Here is a 22,170-nt window from a genome sequence, read left to right as displayed (position 1 = left end):
ATTTTTTTATGTATGTTCGCCGATTACTCAGTCAATTGTGGACCGATTTTCAAAATTCTTTTTTTATTCGAAAGGGTACTTTTCTGAGGTAGTCCCATTGTCACCAAATCAAGATCTGATGATGGGATCCTAGGGAAATCGAGGGCAAACCTCAAATTTTATAGGCACACCTATGGCGATTTTGGTATTTTTAGCATTAAGATGAGCATTTACATTCAGAAAGTATCATTTGGTAACCTGGACCTGATGAAGAAGACCGTAGATGACCAATGGAACTCATCAAAGCTAAGTAATGCTCGCTCGTCTATAAACGATCATGATTAATATACTAATTAAGCGACTAAGAAGGAGCTTTAAGTTAATGATTTTTTCGAACTGATCTGATGCTGAAGCCGGAAGGTAGGCAACGGAACTCTGTTATAAAACAACGGAACTAAGCCGTGTTTGGGCTTCATGGAATCGTTGTGAGATGTACTTTGGCTACGAATCACTAAAAAGTAAGAAATAAAGAAAAATTTTAACAAAAAGTAAAACCGACTCCAAAAAAATAAAAAAATAACAAAAAATGGAACCGACTACAAAACACTTGAAAATATTTTTTTAGATAGGTACCTACTAGCTCGAAGTCGGCTCAGCACGAGCCAGCAGGAATGGAACAATAGTCGTCTACCTCACCTACATACTAGGTTTCAATCGATCCTGCTGGGTCACCGACTTCGAGCTAGTAGGTACCTATCTAAAAAAAAATTCAAGTGTTTTGTAGTCGGTTCCATTTTTTGTTATTTTTTATATCTATTTTCTTCTTGTTTGTTCTGTAATTTTTTGTTATTATAGCCTTATGAGGCGGGAGTAAAGTGAGTACTTTAGTCCCTAGGGAGTAAAGTAATTTTATTTTTTTTTAATTTACTACGAGTGACTTAGATAAATTCAAACAGCCAGTACCTACTTGCTTAGTTTTTGGCATAAAATAAGATTGTGTGTGGACCATTTTCATGACGAAAATGTTACGTTCTTAGTCTACGTGGTCTTAGTTCTATGTTTTTTCCGTATAGAAGGTGGCACCATTCTTTTTATTCCAGTTTGTGTATGGACCATTTCGCCGATGTGATTTTGTTATACCTGTGTCTGGTTGGAAAAAATACTTACAGCGAAAACTTTGAAATTGTTGTAGAGCGTAAATAATAAATAACAAACGAAAAAAAAAATATTACTCTCACAATGACGTCAAGTGATACTTAGTGAAAATTATGATGTCGAGCAAAGAGCAAAAGACATAATTGATAATCTTTTGCCGCTGAAATCTAGAAAGATTTATTTAAAACCTATGAAAGTTTTATGGACTGGAGGAATAAGAAACGCATTAATTAATTCCCAGAAATGACTATTTTTTTCTCGTAATCGAAGTGAAAAATAGAGTTTTCACCTCGAGACTAAAAGTCAATATAAACCCTTGGATAAATAGACACCCTCGCTAAAGCTCGCGTGGCTAACCACCTCGGGTATATATATTGGCTTTTTTTAGTCCCTCGATAAAATATATACTATTCCACGCAGATTTCGAAAGATAAAGAAAGCTTTTTCGAGCTAGTGAGGTGAAAACAGTATTATATACTAGGTATATATACGTAACTAACTAACATCACAACTTAACTTTAATTATCGATGGTTTAAAAGAAAACCGACGGAAAATGGTAGAGCTGCAGTACGGCATATTTATAAAAAAGTCTTTTTCACGTTTCAATTATTTTGAACTAACTAGTGCTTTTTACTTTTCCATTTTTTTTTAATTTATGAAATAATTATAATTCGAAGAATCGAATTCACCTTGAAACAAATTCGATTTCCCTAGTTTCATGCTAGCTTAGATGAGAATTATATCTCATTCAAATAATGGTTCGTTAATGGCTGACTATAGGAATATTGTTGCACCGGTGGTGATTTTTTTTCATGAGTCGTTGTGAGTCGTACTTATAAGTATGTCTTGTTCAACTTCAATAGAATAGACAATATGTAGGTATAAATCTAACGGATTATGACACCTTAGTACCTTAATATTTCGGGCACGTATTTTAATATCGAAATTTAAAATATCTAAGGTTAAAACGTCGACGGTCAAAATATCGAAAATCAGAATGTCGAACGATCATAAGGTCGAAATTCAAAATGTCGAAAGTATAAATTATCAAACGGTACAATTATCGAATACTAAAATTTCGAAAATCCTAATATCGACGAATAAAATATCGAAAATTGAAATTTCGAATGTCTATAATACCGAAGGGTACAATAGTCGATTACTGATACGAAATTTAACTTTGGCACTCGCCGGTTGCTCCCGCGGAACGCTCGCTTCGCTCGCTCGGCTCGTGCTTATTTTGGCCACAGTTGAACCTAACATGCTCCTCCTCGCTACGCTCGTCGTCGCATCTAAACTTTTCGGTTGAATTAATCAGACTTCAGTTTTAAATTCTAGGTACGGCAGCGGCCGGCGAGAGCCAGAATCGAGTTCTATGCATTTTTCTTGATATTCGCTATTTCAATTTTCGATATTTTAATATTTAGTTTTTTGACGGTTGATATTTTGTGTTTCGATATTAACATATATCGATTATTCGGTTGTAGATATTTTGAACTTTCGATATTTTAGCCGTTCGATATTTCGGTTTTAGGAATTCCAGACGTCGATATAATGATAGTAGATATTTAGATCATTCGATGTTTTGATTTTCGATATTTTGACCGTCAACGGTTTAACTTTAGATATTTTAAATTTCTATATTCAAATACGTGCCCAATATTTCTATAATATCACACAAATAGAGCCAAAAAATACAAACAATCTACTGTACGTCCGCACTACTTAACTCATAATGCGTAGGTATGCGTAACTCATAATGTGTATTCAAGAGGCAACAAAAGGCGGCTAAAATGTTCGGTGTTCTATTTCCCTTAAAAACCTGGACCTTTTAGCATCGTTAGGTTTACGTCTGTCAACCGTTATCAGCCCATTTCAGGAGTTTTCAGCTGGCAAGCCGATCCTGAAACCTTCAGCCGGGTTTTGCAACGTTGCCGCTTTCTTTAACGCATAATAAGGGTGAAGCCACACGCGCGTAATTTTTTGAATTATGAGTCACGTAGTTTTGGTTTCAAACAAAAGTTCTACTTGTGTACAACTACGTTGAGTCACCGTGTGACACAAACTGGACTTCTTTATAAAACCGAATGCAGCAGAAATTACGCGACCAAAAATACGCGACTCACAAATTAAATAAATAACGCTCGTTGGCTTCACCCTTAAGCTACTGAAATGCGAAAATGATATATTATTTACACGAGATAAACCATAGTATAACTACATAGGATTCGCACGCGTGAATCAAATTATGACAGTTGAATTAAAATTCTGTGGTTTTACTAAATTAATGAAGAACAGCCGTACAAATTTTCGTGTCTCTAGGCTGCGGTTGCTATTTTAGGATGTACGGTCAAAGTCAAAGTCAAAATATCTTTTCAATTTACGCTATAACAAGCACTTATGAATGTCAAAACCAATCTATCACCGGTTCGGAAACGGTCGGCCAAATAGCGGTCTAACAGTTTTTAAACAAGTTCCTATCAAATGACTATGTCGCTAAAGTCAAACCTCCAAGTTGACACAAACGTCTATTGGCATTATTATTTAATGACATGCAAAAGATTATCAACTTTAGGGTGGTAGACCACATATTTGGCTGATGGTACATAAATCCTGATCGCGTATTAGGTATGTTGAGGTAAAAAGTACCTTATATATTATTCCAAAATCCAGCTATCTGCTTAGCAAATTTTATTAAAATACTGGCCAGCTGTTATGAAAGAAAATATTAAAATCAATCGCTTTAGAAGATAAGCATGAGAGATCAATTTGCAGTTCTATATAATTCTGCGTGGCGTGGACAAAATCAGGGGTAATAATTAGTTTAACTAATAACCTATACACAATGAGACTTGATTGAACGGTGTCTCATTGTACGTTCACAAATAAAAACCGCACCCTAAACTGATAACCCTCATCAACTTTGAAAAATACCGAAAGAACGATGCCAAATTCAACGTTTCCAAGCTGTCACATTTACGAAAGATTAAAGTTGACTCATATTTTACGCCACGCAGCTATTTATCTCGGCCTGTATGAACGTAACACAAAGATTGATGTATGTGACTGAGGAACTGAGTGTACGCAATTTTGCCCCCAGACTTATTCCTACCTTTCTACAACCCAGCACCCACCCTGGGCCATGATGAGAGCAATAAATATCACATTACGTTGCGTAAGCTCTTTAATCTTTCAAGTTGGCTCACTCAATGTGTTGAGCCTAATTAGGATTGAACATCTTGATAGGTATGAGTAATTAAATATCTCGGGATAAATTAAACACTAATACCGGCCAAGTGCGTGTCTAAATTGCTTATGCGACTGATAATTAGTTGTTTATTGTACAGCTGCGGAAATCGGGTCTGAAAACATGGTAAATCGCGGATTTCGCACTTCTGTGTGATAAACCCTCTTCAAAAAATGTAAAATGAAACTGTGTGCTGGTGGGACTGTAGTTATTTATTAAAATTTCATGCTAGATATGGTTCATTTCTTCAATATATGTGACAGGAACCTGTTAGGTAGCTGTTAAAACGCTAGAGCCATATCCGTTTATGGGTAGTTTCAAACTAAGCAAAGCTTTTATTTATGGGCAATTTATAACAGACGACTATTCAAACATCAGCCAAAATAAACTCAAACTCCGCGACATGGGTACAAAATATTATTTTAAGTGAGATCCCTTCGACACCCATAATTGTATTGTTTAAATTTTGGATAGTCAGAACTTGGTAGGTACCCATATTATTTTTGGCCATAATAATCAATAGTCATAATCGTTGTTAGGTATAACGCGAAATTAATATAATGATTAAGTAGAATAGTGTTACATGCTATACAAGATAAAAGTCATAAAATTGATCAGCATAATATCAAAAGGCATACCGTTTATTTTTCATAAATATTTGTAGGTCGTATTTTAATATTTACTATTAATATTATTATTCATACCATTTTATTCTCTAATGTTTTAAAGGAATAATTTTAAAATTCCGAAATAATATTATACAAGTCATTCATTAAAACATTAGAAAGTTAGAGCTGTGACTCCTTTTAAAAAGGCCCAGTTGCCAGAAAAGTAGGTTAGGTTAGGTTAGGTTAGAACTGTGACCCCTGTACCAGCTGACAGAAATGCGTTATGTCAAATAATAATATTCCATTTGAATTTCTACCTTTTGATACAATCACCAAATTAAATGTTATGGACAATAACGGTATGAAATTCAATAATTATGACTAATGAAAGGGGGCGATAGAATATTATGCCTAACGAAATTAAATTAATGACATTCGATTTTCTGCAATTAGTGAACCTATTTTGCAATAGGCTTCCACCCGGTCCGCGCAAACCGCGTCAAAGTCAAAGTCAAAACATCTTTATTCAATTTACGCTATAACAAGCACTTACGAATAATGTTAAACCAGTAGCGCTTGCCGATGGGGTCAAAACAGAAGGTTCTCGAATGACGTCCGCGGCCTGGGAGATCGCGGCGGGTTCGTGGTGGATGCGGAAAGCACAATACCGGTCTGAGTGGAGAGCCTTGGGGAAGGCCTAGTCCTGCAGTGGACGTCTTTCGACTGACATGACGATGATGAAGATGAGTGGCGTTTACTTTATGTTTGTAAGAAGTACCTACCTCGCTGAAAAGCACTTTAATTGTTTTTAGGGTTCCGTACCCGAAGCGTAAAAACGGGACCCTATTACTAAGACTCCGCTGTCCGTCTGTCACCAGGCTATATTTCATGAACTGTGATAGCTAGACAGTTGAAATTTTCACAGATTATGTATTACTGTTGCCGCTATAACAACAAATACTAAAAACAGAATAAAATATATTTTTTTGCTAATGTCTAATGTTGTATAGATAATAGTACGAAACCCTTCGTGCGCGAGTCCGACTCGCACTTGGCCGGTTTTTTAGGTAGGTAGGTAAGGTAGTTACAGTAATTCCAGTGTTTTGAAAGAAATATGAATGCGTAAAAAATAATTGAGTAAGAGTTGGGAGTACCTAGTTTCTTCAGACTAAAACTCAAATCGTTTGTGTGTTGTACAGATGTAGGTACGTTAATATAGAAATCTGAGACACTTGTTGTGCTAGTTTCCTCGAGGCTCTACCTAACGCTAAGCGCAGCATTAGCAAAACAAATTGTATTCAGAATCGATAAGTCGTATCGTGGATTCAAGCATCGAAGGAGGTACATGTTAGGTACTTTTATATAGGCACAGATACATACTTAAGTAGGTACCTATAGTTATCGGATACCACATTCGGTGTCATTCTGTGAGTGAGACAATCCGTTATTTATTTCCCTCGAAATTAGTATGACAAGTATACGTATAGAAAGTAGAAACGGTGGTAAAATAAAGGTTATGATTTTTCCATCTATGTAACTAATTTGTTTTGTTAATAACGCGTTATACGCGTAAATGTTATCAGTTTTTTTTAATGTAGAACGTCAAGTCGCACGACAAAATACATTTAAGTGCCGTAAAGTAATCAAGGTAGTCCATAAACCCAATTACATACAATTAAAGTTTTACTAAGCGTAGCTTTGTTATCGCTGAAAGCCATAAAAACATGATTGCAAACATCACATGGCCGATTTCCACCCACGCACCTTATCTCCTCGCGTCAAACTGAAGTTAACTTTAATAAAAACAAACTGTCCTGGAAACGTTATCACTGTTTTTTACATATTTTTCTTAACAAAATTAGTCTAATAATTGACTAAAATTAAAACAAAACAAAATAAGTCGAAAAAAATATAGGTACCTAAACTCACCTTTATTTTGAGCGGCCATTTTCATTTTCAGCCCATGAGCAGAGGTGCATATTTTTGCCCATAAATTCACATTGCTATCAATGTTTTCTTTTTATAAACACTGGCTGGTGACACTGTTGTTGACGTGACGTGTTAGTAACGCCACGGATGGTTGCAAATGGCTTGTATTGTGGAAAAATCGATGTCGCGCCGCGCGCAGTGTCGGCGGTTCCACGCAGTGATAAAGGTTTGACTGGCTCAACGTAGCATCATCCTTGGTACCTCCCCTTTCTACATATTATACATAATAGCAACGCTTTCAGCTGATACCTACTTGTAAAGTATGTAAGATATCCACAAGTTTCGGCAAGTCATACACGCCGTTATTCTCGTAATTAACGTACTTGCACCTACACTATGTAGGTGCTTGTAGATGTAATTACATGGCCGTGGAAATTGTTGCTAAACGTTCTAAGTATGTAATAAACCGTTAATTATGACGGTAATGATATTTGAATTTTCTAACGAGACTTATTACCTACTATTAAGCAAATAGCTGCGAGCTAGCGAATCAAACACGGTAACTGACAAGCTATGTAGGTATAAAATGAAATAAGTACCTAGTTATTTATGAAATATGATAGGTAAGTACGTAAGGTATTTCGATTAGATTTCTTTCACTTTACAATATTCGTTAGTAACAAAACTGTACCTAATCGAAAGTGCTACTGCAAAACATTTGCTATAAAAATATTCGTAGGCGTCGAAACTACCAGTGCCCTATTTCACGAAGCTACAAGTTATAATTTACAAGTTACAAGCGGTAGTCTTTTTTTAACAGAATGCATTGAAAAGAGACTACCGCTTGTAAATTGTAACTTGTAGCTTCGTGAAATCGGCTACTGGTTCATTGTATTGTCATATTATTGGTTTATGATTTTCCGAATAGATAAGAATTCTTTCTACTGTCTTAAACAAATTCTTTCAATTGTACCGTTTTTTGTTTTGTTTGTTGTTTGTTTCATGTTTCCGCTGTATACTGGCAGCTTTCCTTACATTTTTTTTATAGGTGAGTTGACCGGTATATATTTTTTCTAGTGATAACTACATACATATGTTTATTTTGCTGTATAGGTAAAGTAATAGCTACATGTGATTGTTTTGCTGTATATATTCTCATGCATGAGCATTTTACTTCGGAAATACGAGTTTTAGATTTTTTTAACATTATTATTCTCGGTTATTATTATAGTGTCTCAAACGCTACCATTTTTGCATTGCGTTAATGCGTTTAGTTCGTTCACTAAAAACTGACAGTGACATGACAATTGATGACAACGACATCGACAGTCGTGTCGTGACATTACGTTACGATACGTCCAGGAAATTTAATAAACAAAATGTTTTTCTTTACTTTTGCTTATTAATTCCATTTAATATACAAATCTGGTATATAATAAGAGCCAAAGATAAATACTTACGCCACAATAAACCGCTCCGCTCGTGTTGAAATCCGTTTGCGTATTCGTCAGGTCTAAAAAACTTTTTTAAAATCGACATGAAGGATTCTAAAATGAGTTCTCATTTATCGGGAGGCAGATTAAATGTCGCTTTAGTCCAAGAGGCTATGAGAAAAGACTTTTTGAATCTTCTTCAGCTCTGCGAGGGCCCAAAAGTAAGTAATATGTAAAATATTTAAGTTACAGAAACGCATAAAAAATAGCAACCTTATATTTATTTATGTATCTGATTATGCATGACTGAATATTCCTTTACAGTTTAAAAGTATTAGGAAAATTAAATAATAAATAAAGCAAATAAATGAATTTGAGTTTGAGTTTGAGTTTAATATTTGGCAGATTGGAAGACATGGAAAATAATTTGCAAATGGGTCATTATGATAAAGTATATTAACGAAATTAACGTTCAAACTATTCAAATACCTACGTCGAAGTCAAAGTTTAAGTACTTAGCCCTTTCCAACTTAGTCAAGTATGAAAAGGACTATGATAATGGACCTTGAGAAACTGATGACAATAAGGTTCAAATTTAATTATAGTTATCCCTCACAATCGTATCAGTTCAAGTAAGATATGAAATTTCTGATGCCTAATAATGATTGTAAAGGGAAACAATTCTTTTCACTTAACTTCCAGATAACAGTCTGGGATGAATGGCTGGCAGGTCCAATAGGACTCTTGGCGCAGTACTCTTTGCTGAAGGAGCATGAAGTAGCAGACATGTTTTTGCTGAAGGCAGGGACTCTTCCTGTTATCTCTGTCAAGCACATTGTGTTTATAGCAAGGGCTAAATTGTCACTCATGGATTTGGTAGCTGATTACATCATTGCACTCAGGTTGGTTAATTTTGTATTTTGCTTCAAGTGATGGATTGACTAGAAAATTAGTACCTATGTCTATAAATATCTGGATCGTAAGATATAGTACACATTTGACAAATTTACTAATTTCCAATCTGTACCCTAAATTCTTTGTTATTTAAATTCCAGTATTTCACAAAATTCCATGAAATCATCCATACTAAATTTCTTTTCTTTAAACATAGCAGGAGAATTTGGAATTTTACATCAACCCACATGGTCTCCCATATCCATGATCCCCACATATCAGGATAAAGGTAGCCTATGTGTTATTCCAGACATGTTCAATAAAGGCACAGGAAAAACTTTTGTGCTTATAATATTTATTTATTTATTAAGCCTTTTATTTATTAATTAATTCAGATGCTAATACATAATGCGAAAATTTATATCTTAACTTTTTCTTAATTATTGTCATATAATTATTATATGAGAATAATCCGTATGGTAATATTATGTAGTATACCTTGACGTTCGTATGTGACGCTCGGTAGAAACCTGTCACAGGGAGCCTCTTTGGCTTTTATCAAGCTTCTTTTTCATAATTGCGGCAAATGCTGTCTGCAACAAGGTTCTCACACAGCGGTGGCGCAAGACGTAGGCGACGTGGGTCACCACCCACGGCCTCACAGTCTAAGGAGCCTCGTGCCTCAAGTTACTCGTTTCTTTTTTGCTCACTTAAAAATCCAACAATGAATGTGTGGTGTCCCATTATAAGGGCCTCGCAAAATACATCTTGCCCACGCCGATTTTAGGTCTTGCGCCACCACTGGTATCACATATGAACTTGTCAAGGTATAGTAATATGTTCTCACAATCACCAGAGCCAGACAGAGTTTCCCTGTGGAGTTCCACTTATTCTTTGTGCCACGACGAAGCGAGCTTTGTGAGAAACACCTGCAGAACCGAGGCGTCCTGGTCAACCTTACGATCCAGGAGTTCAAGTGTGACATATACCCATTTGACAGTGATGTCATGTCAATGGAGCTGCAGAATGATTTTAGGTAATCCTGCAACCAACCAATCCAATAATAATCCTTATCATTTTAATAAAAAAAAAACTCATAATATTGTATTTATTAACATACATTAAGTAGTTTACAAAGATAAAGTAAATATCCATAAAAAAAATTGATGAAAAATAGTTTATTCATGAAAATGTTTTGCAATACAATGTCAACTTAAAAATATTTTCTAAGGGTTGACATTGTGTTGCAGAATTAATCAGGGTTAACACGCTATTGCAAAACAGTGTCCCTATTAAAATTATAATTTTTCTTTGAGGTTATGACAGTTTATAAAGTTACTTTGAATTCGACAGAGAAAACTATTTGGAGGGGGATCCGACTTGCGCGTACAAGGCAGCGCTGGCGCTTCGCACCATACAACACTTTTATGGGATCATACCGCGCGTCTTTGGAAAAGGAGTGGCTGCCAAACAGGTACTTGCTTTCATCATCACAATAATACCTACGCAATACTTAGTGTACAATCACCAGCACCAATATCTGACACAAAAAAGCGAGCATAAATAATGTAATGAATCACAAGTATTAAGCACAAATACATATTTTAACACAGTAGATTCGCTATTTAATGGCCTTATTACTTCTTAGTCTTACTTCCTTTTGCCGATTCCTTGATCGCCAATGCGGATCGGAATTATTTCCAAATATCCCTTTCTATGATATAATCATGAATTTTATGATAAGTACGCCTTAGATATTAATGTCTTCTTGACAGTTGTAATTTTATCATAGAAACGTATGCAATTTCCCAGAAACGACTTTTAAGTTTTAGCCATTGCAATCTGTAAGATGGAACTTTAAGCTTTCTAGTAGCCTTTGGCTTATCCACGTTAGTGGGAAAATCACATAAGTATATTTTTCCTAACATTTTCCTAGGTGTGGGACTTATTGTGCCGGCTGAATAAGGAAGAGGCGGGTGCTCCGCGTGGCGCCAGTACGTCGTGTATCGACCAGCTACTGCTTTTAGACCGCGCCATTGACCTCACCAGCGTCATGGCTACACAGCTGACTTACGAGGGACTTATAGGTATAAGCCTAAGTTGATATAGCTTAGGTTTTAGGGTTTCCGCTAAGCCGTGCACCCGGCTTGGCTTGGCGCGGCGTGCTTGTTTCGCGTCATCTAAAACCGGGTCTCCACTGAGCGAGCCGCCTTTCGAGGCAAAGGCATGAGGCATGATTTTGTACAGCACAGGGCTCAAAATCGCATCGAAAATGGCTGCCTCGCGACGCGGCTCGTTCAGTGGAGACCCCACTTAATAGATCAGCGCGCGTGAGGTAGGTCTCTCTCTGTTCTATGAAAACCTATTGAAACAGCACTCCGTGCCCGCCCAGGACGTGCACCCGCGCAAATAAGCGAAGTCCCTTAATCACGTTAGGGAACCGGTTTTTTTTTGTTTTGGCCTCACGCGATTCGCAAGGGAACTGGATTTACCAGCATTTATTTTTCTCAAAATCCTTTTAGTTGTCGTCCCGTGCAATCGTCGATTTGTGCAATAATCCCACTTTTTTTTAATCGTAGACGAGTTATATGGTATAAAGGGCACGACGGCGACGTTCCCCGGCCACAAGTTCGTGAGTGCGGATGACGCAAGTCCCGAAGTAAAGGCGCGCGAACGGCGGCCCATCATCCTCAACTCTGGCGACGAGCTGTTCGCGGACCTGCGCGACTGCAACTTTACTGCTGTCAGTAATTACACTTTTTAATATAACTGTATCGTACAAAAGTCATCGCCTAAAGGCCTTTATAGTGCCAAGAACTAAATTGAACTTTACACGCACACATAAAGTCGCTATTTCACCTTATTATCCGAATGACTGTATAGGCCAATGGCGTTGTAAGCCTGATAGCTCTTGATAGTTTAAGGTGTCGCAGGCGTTTAAAAGATTATCAAATTCAAGAATAGACAGGTGATAATAATGCATATTTGAAGCTTTTTATGTTGCATATAATCTCGTGGTTATAATAAAACCATCACTTGCACTGGATTTCGACGACTAGATAGTCTAGTGGTTAGAGAACCTCTGGACGTTTAATATGTATTTAGGTATGTATTTGTCTATACAGGTAGGTAGGTAGTACCCATAATACAAGCTGTGCTTAGTTTGGGACTACGAGGAAGTCAATGAGGGCTACCGTTTTCGCGCTCACCAGTTGGCGCCGGCGCCATCCACTGTAGACAAAGGTCCTGCCTGAAGTATAGTGATTAGTTTGTTATTACGGCGTGAAAACAAAATTTAGATTTAAATCATATTTAATACTTTAAAACCGTACCATAAAAATATCGAGCATGCCACAGTGTTGCGTAGTCCCGTTTTGTTCGGAAATAAAGCGAGGACAAAGGTTCCGAAAGACAAAACTATCTCAAAACACAGATATTCATTGCCCCGTAACGCATATTTGCCATAATTAATTTCAGTTATTGCAAAATATTAACAAAATTGTAATTAAGTATAAATAAACCCGCGTAGCTCACCCAAAAACAGTGACATTTGACATTTCGGAGACCTCTCGCTACACTAGCGCCTCTAGCGGCGATTTCATACGCGATAGCCCTCATTGGTGCTTATTGTCCCAAGATATTTGTTTTATTAATACAAACATGGGCGCGCGCTGTCTACAAGCGGCGCGCGCATCAAGCAATAGCCGGCGCAAGCACAAGTCAGGTGGGCGCAAGGCGCGCGTCATCAAAAACCAGTTGGACGAGCGACACAACGACAAGTCGGTGCAAGAAATAAAGCATTTTGTACTGCGACTGCCGCAAATGCTCGCCAATAAACAGTGGCTCGCCACTCACACCGCTATCGCTGAGTATATCAAAGAGGTAAATGTAGTGCGTAAATGTTTACAAATACAAATAATATTTATGCACTTGAATAGCGGTTACAGAAATGTTCGGCAGGTACACATAAAATGTGAGTATATTCAGCGCTCTCTCTGGCATCACCAGCATGCGAATATAAAAGATGAAATTATTTTTTTACAATAATGATTGATGGCAAAATTAGCCTAATGATGATTTTCCACCGGCGAGGCGAGATGAGAATTTAAATTAGTATGTATTCTCGCGCGCCCATCGCGAGCCGCCGTGCGGGCGCCGCCATACAAATTTAAATTCACGTCTAGCCTCGTCTCATGCTCGTCTCGTCTAGCCTCGCCTTTTGAAAATCACCTTAACTCTCTTTTCAATCGTTGTTATCGGAAATGTTTTATCGTGCTCTTCAATTATCCTCGGTAACTATTTTTTCCTCACACTTGCTCGTAAACAGTGTCATAACATGCAGGCTACCTTGGTTGCAACCCCCCAAATAAAACCCTCGACCCTTATGTGCTTCTCATAAAGCCCGTGGTCGGTAAATGAGTCAGTGCCCGTACTGATACTGCTGCGCCGTGGCGCGCTGCTGCAGGACCACATGCACACGCGGCTCAGGCACATGCTGCGGGAGGGGGAGGGCATGCAGCGCTGCCAAGAGCGCAGCCCAAGGTATCGCCAATATTTGGAGCAATTATATTTTTTCTTTTAGAAATAAAAAATTTACTCGCAAATGTGATGAAAAATATTGTATGTCGCACGGGCGGTACTAGAATTACGAACATCGACTCATTAAAGCCCTCAGTCTTCGACTTCGGGCTTCTAATAGACTCTCGTTCGTAATTCCTTATTTACCGCCCTTAAGACACAATGTACTATAGGTACCTATTGTACAGCCGTTTTGACATTTGAATCTAAATAATGTAAGTTCCATATTAATCGATATGAAAATGTCACTCAGTTAATACAATAATTGGGTACCTTAGTTTACTAGGATGGTCCATATAATATTTTTTATCGATAGTAGACTTAATGTCGCTCACTCCTGTAGACATTTATTTTTTTCACTCGCCGTTTTTTTATAAAAATAAATTAAAACTTTATTTTGGCAAACCACACGTTTCGTGAGATTAATAGGTTTTGTGACTTGGTCTGTTTGATTTTAAAACTGATGACCATTGGTTCCGAAAAGTTCTCAATCTCAATACGACCTCTTTTTTTAATATAATATAATATGAACCATCCTAGAAAACTAAAGGTTGATAAGCACTTCGGCTTTTCCCGATGGAAATACATTATTCAGTTTATCTGTAACTAGTTTTAATTTTGTTTTAGACAACGGACTCTTTCGAGTTTCACGACACTATTCAATGCGAGGAGGATTTCTTGAACTGCATAGAAAACGAAAAAGTGTGTCCTTACATAGAGGACTTGATTGCTCAGAAGGCACCTCTTACTAAGGTAATTCTTATAGTTTCTTTATATTATCGACTCTTATATTCCATACCTATATAAGATTGAATTTCTAACACCACTTGGAAAGAAACTATGAATATATTATTCTGAAGATAGAAAAATTGACTGAAATGAACATTAAATTTAATTATTAAAATGAAAACTGCATTCAAACATTTGTCAATAACATAGCCAAGCGAATTAGCTCCTTGAAGTGGCAATTAGCAGGCTATATAGCATGGAGAACTGATGACCATTGAGGCCGAAAAGTTCCCGAATGGAGACCGCGCAGCAAGCGCAGCGTAAGTCGTCTACCAACGAGATAGATGTCGATGAACAAGATGTATGTATGATGTATGGTTAAAGCTACCGGTGCACGGTGAATGCAGGCCACTTCCAATCAAAGCATCTGCCTGCAGGTCTATGGGGGAGGCCTATGTCTAACATTGGACGTCCTACGGCTGACATATGATGATGAAATATAAACAAATACTTTGCACACCCACAAACTTACAGTCTATGCAACAAATGTGTGTTCATGTTGCTCCTTCACCTCCACACTAAGAACACGCACAAACCTGGTTGCATGGCTGGTTGCATTAAAATGTGGAGGTGAAGAGGTAAGGTCGCGGGACAAGCAAGCAAAGCAAAATATTTGATGGACCTCCGCAAAGTAACGCCTGATTCAATAAATTATTTAAATGTTGATAATGATTTATTTATTTATTGGGTACCTACCTACAGGTCCTCCGTTTGATCTGCCTCCAATGCGTGACCGGGTCGGGGCTGAAGCCCAAAGTACTGGAGTACTACAAGCGGGAGCTGGTCCAAGTGTATGGCCTCAAAACATGGCTGACACTCTGCAATCTGGAGAAATGCGAGCTGCTCAAGACACAGTCTGGGACGAGACAATACGCCGTACTGCGGAAGGTAACTGTTTAAGAGTTTTACAAGCTTTTTTTTAACTTGAACTCAATGGTTAATGTCATCGTCTTGAAATTTGATGTGGAAATGTAGTTGTATTAGAAACAACTAACAAAACTTAGCAAAAACTTATTTAAATCAAAGAAGATTTTCTGGTGGCCCGGACGGGATTCGAGCCCGCATCTCTTCTGCCTATATGCTCCAAGGTGTCTTATCAACTGACCACCGGGTAATCCGACCGACTTTCCGAAAATCTTGATATTCATAAAAGTTCCGTATTTCTTATAATTAGGTCACAAGGAACCCATTTAATTACGCCACGCCATGTTGCCATGTGCCTAAGTGACAAAATCAAGTTTATGGAGTCAAAAAACGCGGTAGGCATTTTTTTTTTAATCGATGCTAGTTGATATGTATGTATAATTACAAGTTTTTGTTTTGATTAGATATCAACTAGCATCGTTTATATTTTTTTACAGACACTACATCTGACAATGGACGACTCTGAGCTTGATGCCAAAGAGAAGAGCTACTTGTCAAGCAAATACACGCCTTTGACTGTACGACTTAGCGAGCATATTGCTAAAAACAAGGGGTGGACTGGTGAGTACAATGAAATACTACTTTCCTACTTATATTATAAATGCGAAAGTTTGTGAGTAAGTGAGTATGTTTGTTACTCCTTCACGCTGAAACGGCTGGACGGATTTGGATGATATTTGGTATGTAGTTAGCTGGACGTCTGGAATAACACAAAGGCTACTTTTTATCCCGATATTCCAACGGGGTTGGAATAAAATCTTGAAATTTCAAACACATGAAACTTGGCTCGGGTGTCATCATAATTAATAAAATCCATGGTGTATATAATCTGTGGGGATTCCTGTGGGAATTAAGTAAAATCCCGGAACTTCAATTCAACTGCTGTATGCGGCTGATTTAAGCGTGCGAAGCCGCGGGTAAGTCTAGTATTGAATATTTGCCTCATGTTAGTGTGGAAACCTGAACTGCCCTTAGCCCGACACACACTAAACCGGTTTTGCTTATGAAATCAGTTTTGTCTGCTAGCTCCCGTGCTACAAGGTTGAGAAGAACGAGACCCCTAATTTGGTAATGTTCGCCACAGCGGACATGATTCAAGACTATCTTTTTGTATTTTGTTTAATGTAGAATTTTTTAGACTAAGGTAAAAGTTAACGACGAAGTTTGAAGCATGAACTGAAATAGCCAATAAATAAAACAACTAAGTCCAGTGGCGTAGCTACCAAGGGGCTAGGCGGGGCAGTGCCCCGGGGCCCTCAAGGTCAGGGGGCCCTCGAAATTCTGCTTTATAGCTGATGATATAGTTGCTTAGCATTTTTAAAGTATTTGTATACCTATATAATGATTTTACTTCAAAAAACCTAACCAGTTTTGATAGCAGTGGGCCCCATTTTTTTATTTGCCCCAGGGCCCTAGGTTACCTAGCTACGCCACTGACTAAGTCATACAGAAATATTTGATAATACCAAAATACAATGAGTCCAACATTATCGGCAAATAATAAACGCCAGAAATGTATCCGAGTGATAACGAACCACGCTGCATGACGTACATACATACCTACAGTTAAATTTGACTAATAAATTTATTAGTCCAATTTAGCCTCTAACAAGAATAATGAATGACCTAATTCCATGGTCGTATCGTAGCTGTTTCAAATAGCATCAGCCGTTTTTAACACAAACATGCTAGAATTTTATCCATAGGGTAAAATCTCATCGGAAAATTCTGCACGTACCTATCTGTTCTTTGATCGAAATATTACCTAGTTCTAAATAATGGATTACGTTTCAGATTACATCGAATCAATAACTTTTTTTATATAATTATTTGTGATTTTCATTCTGTCCAATTGTTACCTGTCTCAATTGTGTTAGGGCTGATCTAATCTAATGGTAATTAGCACAATGATGATGGGTTCAAAGATAAATAAAGGGCTGTCTAAAGACAAATATAGGAGCCATGAGAACTTGCTAGTTCTTAATATTGATACAAAGAGCCTATAGACCACAAGGTTCTAGTCTAGGGTCTAACCCAAGGCCTATCTTAAATATTTGATGCCACTCAACTCAAAATTTTATTTATTTTTATTCTCAGGCATTCAAGACATGCTACGACTCCTCCCTGGTGCGACGGTGGACGAGCTACAAACCCTCCAGCCTCGCATGGCTCGCCGGAACTCGGCTTCAAGCGAAACTTCATCCTCCCTCGAAAGCCCTCGGGTCATCCTGGTGTTCTTCATCGGAGGATGCACTTACCATGAGATCTCAGCACTTAGAAGCATAAGCCAAATGGAAGATTCAAATGTAGAGTTTGTTATATTGACCACCAAGTTGATAAATGGTACAACTTTTATAGAAACTCTAATGGAGGAATAACTTTGAGCTATAATATAACGGTGCCCTTATTGTGTAAAATGTATTAATTTTATTAATTAAGTTACAAATTTTGTATTTTATCTTATAAGTGTGAAATATTTATCCTAGCAAATGAAAATAAACTGCATGAAATATTTGTCTTTGTTTATTAAAATTTTATATTGATTAACTTGCATATAATATAAATTTTAATTTGATCAGTTTCATTAAATAATCATACAAAAATCCTGCATGCTTACTACCTATATTTTACAGTATTAAAGCTTTAGCGTAACAAAAATAATTTTGTACACTATACACCATGTCCTTGGTTATTCTCATAAATATTCATTACTCGTGTATTTTGTGATATTGGACTTCTTTGGTAGTGCCACACTGACACCATGCTTCTTTGCGAGAGCCATTAACTTGTCATTATCATAACCCATCTCTTCCTTGTAGCATCTCAGCATGAGTGGCATTATTGTGTCCAAAATGAATCTGAAATTCTTTTGAGCATAAATTGAATCAGTTCCTACTGACAGTACCAATCTCGCATTGAATATGGCATGTGTGCATTCATCTAAAACATCCATAAGGTCTGGTGTCACTAGAGTCAGTCCCACTTTCTGTATGGTTATCACGGACTGTGCAAACCATATTGTACTACTAGACAAGTCCACCCATGTCTCATTTATAACATACTTAGCTAATATAAGGCCCAAATTCTCCATTTGCGACAAAAACTTCTGGACACCAGCTTTGGTGTGCATATTGACTGGGATCCACTTGTCTTCAGCTACCTTTGCCTTCATTGAGTCAACAATTCTCTCCTTGTATTCTTTGAGAGCTTTGTTTATTGGGGTTCTAAGAGAACTATTGAGTTGAAATCTCAGGTCCAGACCAAACTCACAGAATAAATCACATTGATCTCTCAAACTCTGAACACATTCTAGGACAGAGTCTAATGGGCTTTGTGGTGTAAACACTTGCTTGATGATTTGACTGAGAAGGCTACGTAACTGCATGCTTGCCCACACTACAAAAGCACTAATTTTATTCTTAGGGAATAAGGCAATAAACTCTGTTAAGGCATCACTCAATGAGCAAAAGAAGACTTCTCCAACTTGCTTCACATATGTATTGATAGAGCCTTCCAATTGAACACCTTTGATATGGACTTTAACGGTGTGGCTACAGATGGCCAGGAATAGCTCGCAGGCTTGGCTCGTCATGTTAAACTTGTTAAGGATGAGCACAGGGTACCGACATGACTGTAAGCCACCCCGGGGACTCCAATTATGAGTGACATCTAATTCTTTTAACAATACATCTATTAGAATTTTCTGTTTTTGCTCAATTCTTTTCAGAATAGCTTCTCTTTCAGGGTGCAGTTTAAATTCATCAGAGTTTAAGGATTTCTGTGCAGATACCATCAATTCATAAGTCTTTTGGAAATGCCTTTCAACTATGAGTACATCCAGCTCTTCAGTGACATCTGCAAGCCATTCAGGTAACGGTGGGATCTGGGGAGATGGCAGCTCTTCTACGGATAGACTAGGCGACTCCAGTAACTCAGGCTTAGGCTTCTCTTCCTTTTTCTTCTGCTTAGAATTCTCTTTCTCAACATACATTTTCTTGGCAGTGTCAAACTTATCCAACCAGTCTTTTTTAATTGTTAAACTGTTACATTGGAAGACCCTTGTGTCAGGGAATGCTAGCACCTTGAAAGCTTGCTTTACATTACCGAGGTCACGCACATTAACTACCGCTAGTGTGCTAATAGGGTAACTGGCCTGGAATTTGTACCTCATGGGACCGCGACGGTTAGATATCCAAGAGGTCAGCATGACACAATCACTGAATAAATATACGTGCATCCTCTGTAAGGCGGTATTCTCCTCGGCGTCTATTTCTAATAAGTCTCCTTCATGAATGAGCGTTCTTTCTGGTTCGTCTAGTAAATTCATGCAGCCCTCGACCTTATCGATGATTGAGTTGAGTTTGGTTTTACGTTGTTCTTCAGCTTTTTCCGCCTCGACATCATGCGTGTCCAGGGACTCGCGCGAGATGGTGTTGTCGTGTCCCAGCACCGAAGCATGCGACAGCGTTGTGAGCACAGTCCGCTGCTCGCTCAACAATCGCGACAGCTTGTACATCTCAGCCTCAAGATGAGATATTTCTGTCGCCGTCTCGATGAACTGCATGTAATTCTCGTAAACATTTTTCTTCAAAGCGCAAGCAGTTTCTTCCGCAAGAGTCTGGATCTTCTCCTTTTGCTGTTGCAACTCCTCCCCTCCGACACAGGACCTCGCTAATTCCTTTACGTAGCGGTCTGGCCCAAAGTCCGACTTTGCAAACTTGTCCATGTTAATATCAGACATGGTTTTGCATAAATATCAATAATATTACGGGATTTAAATAGCAAAAAACTCGGGTTCACTCATCATTCGTTATCGAACGACAGAAAACGTAGCAGAGACATATTTTGAGGTTTAAATTAACCTAAGCGTTTAAATGTCAAACGTGTCACGCCCCCTTTGCCCCGCATTACAGTTTCGATTTTACAAAATTTCATGGTATTCAATTATTTAAATTATAAAAAATTAGGCAATCACAATCATCATTCTGGTATTTATAAGAATTAAAACTCAATAAATTCTTAATTAAATTACTGTTTTCGATAAAACAAAAAGTAAGCTTGCTTGCAATAAACTAGTAAGGTAAAACGCCTTTGCAAAACGTCATTGCGTTTTGTTATTGCTTTGTAATGAGGGCTATCGTTTTTGTCTCACTAGATGGCGCACTGTTGCGTGAGGTTTTTAAGTGTGGCTTTCAGAGTCTGTTATTACGGGCGTTAAAACAAAGTTTAGATTAAAATCATATTTATCACACTAAACCGTAACATGTACCTTAGTTACCCCCCAAATAAAATCGTAGCTTGATAAACCAAATTCAACCATCCATTCAAAAGTCAAAATTACGGAAATGCAAAATACAAGAACAGTAATTATTTAATCCATTTAGTCGTAAAAAAATATATATTTTTTACAAATATAATTTTACTTGGTGATGAAAAATATTCCAAACTATATTACGAACATCGACTCATTAAAGTCCTAGTCTTCGACTTCGAAACTTCAATTCCATTATTAGACACTTACTAATACACCTTAAACCGTACCATAAAATATCAGCAACCACAGTATTGCTTAGTCCCGTTTTGTTCGGAAAAAAAGGGAGGACAAAAGTTTCCGAAAGACAAAAATGTTAAACTGACATTACTAACGATAATTATTAATTTCAGGTAAGCAAAATATTCTAATTTAAATAAACCGCGTAGCTCACAGGGACTAACCAACACTGTATAGACTTTGCGGTGTGCTAAACTTGTCAATAAAGACTCTGGCCACAGTTAAAAACAGATGCCCATCTTGCCAGCCAGCATTACCTGACTACAAAGCTTGAGGTCCCGAGTTCGATCCCCGACCAGGGCAGATATATATATGTATGAATAATACGAATGTTTGTTCTCGGGTCTTGGACGTTTATCAATTGTCCCATGAGATTATTACTGTTATTATTATTATTAATCCTATTTCATTACCCTCTTACCTTGTCTCATCGTATTATATGGTCCCCTATTCTGTCTTGTTACTATTTTCTTTGTACTTACTTTGGCGAACGCTAGACGTACAATAAATATTTTGATCCAACAATATGATTCATACTGATGGATCAAAGTAAAGGGAAAATAGAATATTGACGATATGGCATTGAGGACGATTCGAAAAGGTGACGAAAAGGGACAGAGGAGAAGTCGTTCTGAGCCGGTCGATCCGGCTGAATTAAAAGACGTGGTTATTAATATATGTTTATTTATAAAATAATACTAACAAAAAATATATAATATATATAATAGTTCCCATTTATGCTTACGCAAACTAGATGTCAATGCAAATGTTACATTAGACGTGGTTTTTCAGTGTGTATAGTAGATTAGTTTTAAGTACTTACATTTTATTTAAAACTAGAAAAATTGTGACCTTATAATGTAAGATAGCGCTGTACAATTTGAGTCGTCAATCTACAAAACTGGTCAAGTGTGTGTCGGTCCACATGCAGTGTATGGTTCCGTACTATAATATGCGGCAAATATTCAACATTAAGTTTTGTTCGACTTACAAAAAATCATCCACAATTTAGATACCTACCTACGTAGAGGAGAATTCCCCAAAAAAGAACCTCGTACAGTTACGACAGTTACACAACATGC

General features: G+C 37.5%; 3 protein-coding genes across 6 annotated transcripts in view; 1 reads left to right on the top strand and 2 right to left on the bottom strand.

Annotated features, from left to right (window-relative positions):
• Positions 1 to 7,136, bottom strand: part of LOC141431171 (small G protein signaling modulator 2-like) — a 66,896-nt gene extending 59,760 nt beyond the window's left edge. For 3 of the 4 annotated variants that reach the window (XM_074092211.1, XM_074092214.1, XM_074092212.1), the window contains exon 1: positions 6,920 to 7,136. In XM_074092211.1, coding sequence (XP_073948312.1) covers positions 6,920 to 6,944 — 25 coding nt within the window. In that variant the 5' untranslated portion in view covers positions 6,945 to 7,136. Of the gene's footprint in view, positions 1 to 6,909 lie in introns of all 4 variants that reach the window. The other variant, XM_074092213.1, reaches the window with a different exon arrangement.
• Positions 7,137 to 8,246: 1,110 nt separating this feature from the next.
• Positions 8,247 to 18,051, top strand: car (vacuolar protein sorting-associated protein 33A). The gene is made up of 11 exons (XM_074092210.1): positions 8,247 to 8,573; positions 9,055 to 9,254; positions 10,103 to 10,282; positions 10,600 to 10,720; positions 11,183 to 11,333; positions 11,826 to 11,989; positions 12,967 to 13,128; positions 14,452 to 14,577; positions 15,316 to 15,501; positions 15,975 to 16,098; positions 17,635 to 18,051. The coding sequence occupies exons 1-11, from the start codon at positions 8,457 to 8,459 to the stop codon at positions 17,913 to 17,915; spliced, it is 1,812 nt and encodes a 603-aa protein (XP_073948311.1). The 5' UTR covers positions 8,247 to 8,456; the 3' UTR covers positions 17,916 to 18,051.
• A 167-nt stretch (positions 18,052 to 18,218) lies between these two features.
• On the bottom strand, positions 18,219 to 20,393 carry Exo84 (exocyst complex component Exo84). The gene has a single exon (XM_074092209.1). It carries the CDS (start codon positions 20,276 to 20,278, stop codon positions 18,233 to 18,235), a length of 2,046 nt encoding a protein of 681 aa, XP_073948310.1. The 5' UTR covers positions 20,279 to 20,393; the 3' UTR covers positions 18,219 to 18,232.
• Positions 20,394 to 22,170: the final 1,777 nt, after the last annotated feature.

This window comes from Choristoneura fumiferana, chromosome 9 (assembly GCF_025370935.1).
Source record: "Choristoneura fumiferana chromosome 9, NRCan_CFum_1, whole genome shotgun sequence".
Classification (NCBI taxonomy): domain Eukaryota; kingdom Metazoa; phylum Arthropoda; class Insecta; order Lepidoptera; family Tortricidae; genus Choristoneura; species Choristoneura fumiferana.
Note: the sequence above shows the minus strand (reverse complement) of the source record. Positions and strands in the feature narration are given on the sequence as shown.

Excerpts from the sequence above, each read along its gene's own strand:
- car (XM_074092210.1), top strand. The coding sequence starts at position 8,457 with ATGAAGGATTCTAAAATGAGTTCTCATTTATCGGGAGGCAGATTAAAT. Across the intron at positions 9,255-10,102 it reads GATTACATCATTGCACTCAG|AGCCAGACAGAGTTTCCCTG; the intron begins GTTGGTTAATTT and ends CACAATCACCAG. Across the intron at positions 16,099-17,634 it reads TAAAAACAAGGGGTGGACTG|GCATTCAAGACATGCTACGA; the intron begins GTGAGTACAATG and ends TTTTATTCTCAG.
- Exo84 (XM_074092209.1), bottom strand. The coding sequence starts at position 20,278 with ATGTCTGATATTAACATGGACAAGTTTGCAAAGTCGGACTTTGGGCCA.